The sequence below is a fragment of the Morus notabilis genome, unplaced genomic scaffold (genome assembly GCF_000414095.1).
Source record: "Morus notabilis unplaced genomic scaffold, ASM41409v2 Scaffold843, whole genome shotgun sequence".
Lineage (NCBI taxonomy): Eukaryota > Viridiplantae > Streptophyta > Magnoliopsida > Rosales > Moraceae > Morus > Morus notabilis.
Genome location: NW_010361268.1, coordinates 513,759 through 518,716, shown reverse-complemented (window position 1 = coordinate 518,716; position 4,958 = coordinate 513,759). Strand labels below are relative to the sequence as shown.

Genomic DNA, 4,958 nt, shown 5'->3' with positions numbered 1-4,958 from the left:
CACACCGGGAGAAGAAAGGGCAAAAAAAAAAAGAAAAAATTTCAGAGGCATAACCGTCCGCACACTGTTGATGAAAAAAATCACACACAAATAGATGGGCAAAAAAGACCGCACACCGTTCAAAGAACAACAATATCACTACCTACTTTAGTATTATAGTATAATAGGATAAAAGACAAATAAATCTTAGTGGACTTGTCTACAGTCCCTCACTATGAATTTGAAATTGGGAGGCAAGTCCCTCAGGTTCCAGACCCATGCACCATGGTAACAGGCTGAAAGAATTGAATTATCTTGTATTGAATCGTAACAGTTATTATTTAAAAATTAAAAGTTATTTTTAAATATATAACAATAAATGATTGTCATGCACACTTGTCATGAATAATATGTGAATAATATTGAAAGACACATCAATAAACGAGTGTCAATTTTAATATGAATCAAATATGCACATCTGTCGTTTTTGCTATTAAGATCATTTGTTCCATCATAATTGATTTTTTTTTTAAACCTGAATAATATTGTCGTAAAGGATTACTACACCTGTCATTATTTTTTTAATAAGCACATCCAATCATGCATGAACATTGGTTTAGAGCAGTGTATGACAATCGTTTATTGCCATCTGCTTAAAAATGATTTATGATTATTAAAATAGTAACTGTTACGACTTAATACAAGAGAATTACGTCAATCATTCAACTGGTTATGCTAATCCTTCAATCGGTTACGATGGGAGAAATTTCCTCCATAAAAGTGGTATGACCGTAGGAGACCACAGAAAAGGGCAATCTTAAAACTGTTGTGTTGTTTTGAACCAACAAATTTGTATATAAATTTATACATATTTTGTGTTTTGTAATGATTCTGATGTAATTGAATTCTCAGATTGCAGAGTACAACAAGGTTTCTTCGCGTAAGGTAATTTTTTTAGGATATTTACATTTTTATACTTTGCATTTTGCGTTTATTCAAAAACTATACATTCAGTTTTTAATCTCATCAAAAGTATACATTCAAATTAAATTTAATACTTAAATTCATACCATTTTATACTCAACTCTCGATTTTAAGCATAAAATACTAAAATACCCTTAAATAAATAAATAAAAACTAAAAAAAAACTTTAAACTTACGGTTTTAACCTTAAAAAATCGAAAAAACCATTGAAATGGGTTTTTTTATGTTTTTATTTTTTATTTTTTGTAGTGTTGGAAAGTTTAGTTTTATTTTCTCTCTTTTTCTTAAGGATAATTTCGTCATTTTAAAGGTCAAAATCAATTATTGACTGAGATAATTGATATATTTATATATTAAATTAAATTTAAAAATATACATTTGATGAGATAAAAAATTGAAGGTAAAAATTTTGAATAAACTTAAAACATAGGGTATAAAAATGAAAATATCCATTTTTTTTTAATTTTGTTTACTTTTTTGTTCTGTATACTATTTCTTTTGCTAGTTAGAAGAGTAAACTTTTTATTTTTGCGCCTTACAATAAACTTCTTTTTTAATTAATTTAAGGAGCACCCATTTTCTCCAAATTCACATCTCAAAGGGCCGGTTTTTGTCCAAACCAAAAGAATAAACTATGGACTGCCAATTAACTGAGCCCTTAAAAGATTAACTTTTAACTTTACAGTCCATCTTTGTAAATAATGATAACATGATATTCACCACAAGAATTTTGGCCAGAGGGACAAATATGTTTGACTTCCTTCTATGTGGATATCGGATAATGCTTTTGACATCCTAGGGGGACCCCCCCTTCTCATTTCTTATTTGTCCATGTTCATAAGATCTATATCTAATAGGCCGTCAGACTTTGAAATGTTTGGAGCTATTGATAGTGGTCTAAGAAATCTCTAGGGCTCGTTTGTTTCATATACTCAAATTTAAATCATTAATTTTGCTACAGTATTTTTCTCTTATAAAAAATTTGAATTTCAAACGGCAGAATCAAAAATCATAATTTAAGTATTACCATCCAAAGCTCCAAATTCAGATTCTAGACTAGCAGCTCTTACAAGTAAGCATCTTGTTGGGATTCGTATATTTACCTCCTGATTTGAACTAAAATTGTAAATGACAAGTTATGTTTCATCAACCACATGCTCACTTAACATACATAAGCATTCGCAAATCTTTAAGTACCTTAATTATGATCAAGAGTATGATCACACGTTAATGCATCTAGTTTGGCTTTTAATGATTCAAGTTGGATTGGATTAACACATCTGCATCTATTTTTTAGCTCATATTATAGATTCTGAAACACTGATATAGTTTAGTTGTACAAAGTTGAAGAAATGTATCAGCTATTATTCATGATGTTGAACAATTGTGGACCCGCTGAATTCAATTCAAGCAAAACAACATTATAAATGAGCTGTCTTGAAAGTTTTTCTCCATTTTTCTTGTTTATTTCATCTCTAATTCTTTAAATGGCTGTAGCCAAGTATCTTTACAACTCCCCTGCTAACCATGTCATCCCTCAGTCGCTCAACATCGTCCCATCTCTCGGCTTCAGCGTAGATGTTCGACAACAAAACATAATCTGCATCCTTAAGAGGCTCCAACTCGGCGAGCTGCTGAAAGCATTTCTCGGCCAAGTCAACATTTCCGTGTACCCTACAAGCACCCAATAAAGTTCTCCACAGTACAGAGCTTATTTGGGGAGGTACATTTTCGATTATTTGATAAGCTTCATATAGCAATCCCCCTCTGCTCAGAAGATCAACTATGCACCCGTAATGCTTTTCATCCGGCACAATACCATACTGCTCGATCATGCGGTCAAAATACCGGCGTCCTTCTTCCACTAGACCCTTGTGGCTGCAAGCAATCAAAACACCAATGAAAGTGACCCGATTGGGCCTAACCTCGTCAATTCTCTTTTCCATGGCAGAAAACAATTCCAAAGCTTCCTCAGAGTGGCCATGCACAGCCAACCCGACGATCATCGCGTTCCAACAACTCACAGGTCTCACTTTCAGCTCATTGAATAGCTCCCGAGCTGAACTCAACTTCCCACATTTTGCGTACATATCCACCAGAGCATTTCCCAGATACCCTTCAATCTTGCAATGTTTTTCTTTCAAAGATTCATGGATCTTCCTCCCAATATCCAGCGCACCCTTTTCGGCACAAGCGCCAAGAACGGATACAAGCGTCACCTCTGTAGCCTCCACCTTTGCAATTTGCATTTCGCGGAAGATATTCAATGCCGCAACATAATATTTGACCAGTACATAACCAGCAATCATAGAGTTCCAAGAAACCGAATCTCTCTCCGGCATTTCTTCGAACAGCTTCTTCGCAGCCTCAATCTTCCGCAACCTAACATACCGCGACAACAAGGTGTTCCAAGAAACCACATTCTTCTGAGGCATTAAACCGAATAGGCAATCCGCTGACTCGAAATCATCGATCTGATCATAGGCCGAAATCATCATGTTCCAAGAAGCAAGACTTCTCTCAGGCATTTCATCAAACACATGGCGCGCAAGCTCCACACGCCCACATTGAGAATACAAAAAAACCAACGAATCCCGAACATATCTATCACCATCAAACCCCAACTTCAAAGCCCGACAATGAATTTCTTCCCCCTTACGAGCGATCTCCAAACGACAAGAACCCGCCCGATCTTCTTCCAGCCATTTGAGAGCTCTGGCGCAGGCCCTGAGTCCGAAATTAAATGTGAAATTATCCGACAACCCAAAATCCAATCTCTGCATATGATTGTAAATACAAACACCCTTTACGGGGAAGACACTTCTGGCGTAAGCCCTGATCATGGTGTTGCAGACGAAAGGGTCGTCCATGGCGGTTTCTTCCAAAAGTGACTGAGCGTGAGCGAGACAACCGCACGGAGACAAAGATGTCGACGTGATGAGCTTCGCGATCAGAGGAGTGTGGCCCAGTAAACCTACCTTGGTGATGAAGGCTTGGATTTGTACCACGTCTTTCAAGGAAGATAGGCGATGGAGAAACTTGGAAATGGAGAATACGCAGGAGGAGGATGAGTTTGTGCCTCTCCTCATCTTCTTCTTCTTCCATTTTCAGAGCTTCGTAAGAAGCCAAAGCTAAAGCCGAGGAATTTAGGGTTTCTTCTTTTTAGTAAAAAATAAAAAAAAATGTAACTTGAATTATAATTTTATTTAAATTTATGTTTTTTTAAGTTTAAATTTGAATTTAAACTCAAATTTATGATTAAAATTTGAGTTTAAGTTTCCCCTTCAACTCGAATTCAGAAACTCAAACTCAAATTAATGAACAGTATTTTTTCTATTTTTAAAAATGCTATAACTTTTTTATTTTAATTCTGATTGAGATGATTTTTTTTTATGCGTTGACAACGAAAAGACGAATAAAACCCGACCTATATACCCCATTAAAATTTTTTATCAGCATTGAGTTTTTACTAAAATACTATCTAAATACAAATTTAAGTTTTAACTCACTCAAACACAAACTCAAAAAGATTATTATCTCAAACCATAACTCAAATGTACACAATCAAACACAAACTCAAGTTACAAGTTCAACTCAAATTATAACTCAAATTCAACTCAAGAATTATATTCAAGTTAAACTCCAAAAGAACGGGACCTTATGAGGTTTTATAAGAAATGATTAATTATAGTCGTCAAATTTTGTTTTGGTCCATAATTTTTAAAAGTTCGATAACGACACCTCATGTTCAAATAAGTAAACTTTGCAACAAAACTCAGAAAAAGTTTAAACTCAAGTTATAACTTTATTCAAGTTCATGTTCTTTTAAGTTCCCACTTTATTCAACTTTACTCAACTTTATTCAAGTTATAACTTCAACTCAAGTTACTGTTGGGAATGGTGTCCTAGACGCATGAGATGTAATAGGATATTTATTATTTATTTAATAAAAGAGTTTATTCATTATTTTATGTGCATATATTTATGAATATTTT

General features: G+C 34.3%; 1 protein-coding gene across 1 annotated transcript; it reads right to left on the bottom strand.

Moving 5' to 3' along the window:
- Positions 1 to 2,330: 2,330 nt before the first annotated feature.
- Positions 2,331 to 4,082, bottom strand: LOC21408401 (pentatricopeptide repeat-containing protein At5g15300). The gene has a single exon (XM_010098868.2). The coding sequence runs from the start codon at positions 4,050 to 4,052 to the stop codon at positions 2,439 to 2,441; it is 1,614 nt and encodes a 537-aa protein (XP_010097170.1). The 5' UTR covers positions 4,053 to 4,082; the 3' UTR covers positions 2,331 to 2,438.
- Between the last annotated feature and the right edge of the window lie 876 nt (positions 4,083 to 4,958).

Bases quoted from the DNA above. Each gene is read 5' to 3' on its own strand.
- LOC21408401 (XM_010098868.2), bottom strand. From the start codon at position 4,052: ATGAGGAGAGGCACAAACTCATCCTCCTCCTGCGTATTCTCCATTTCC.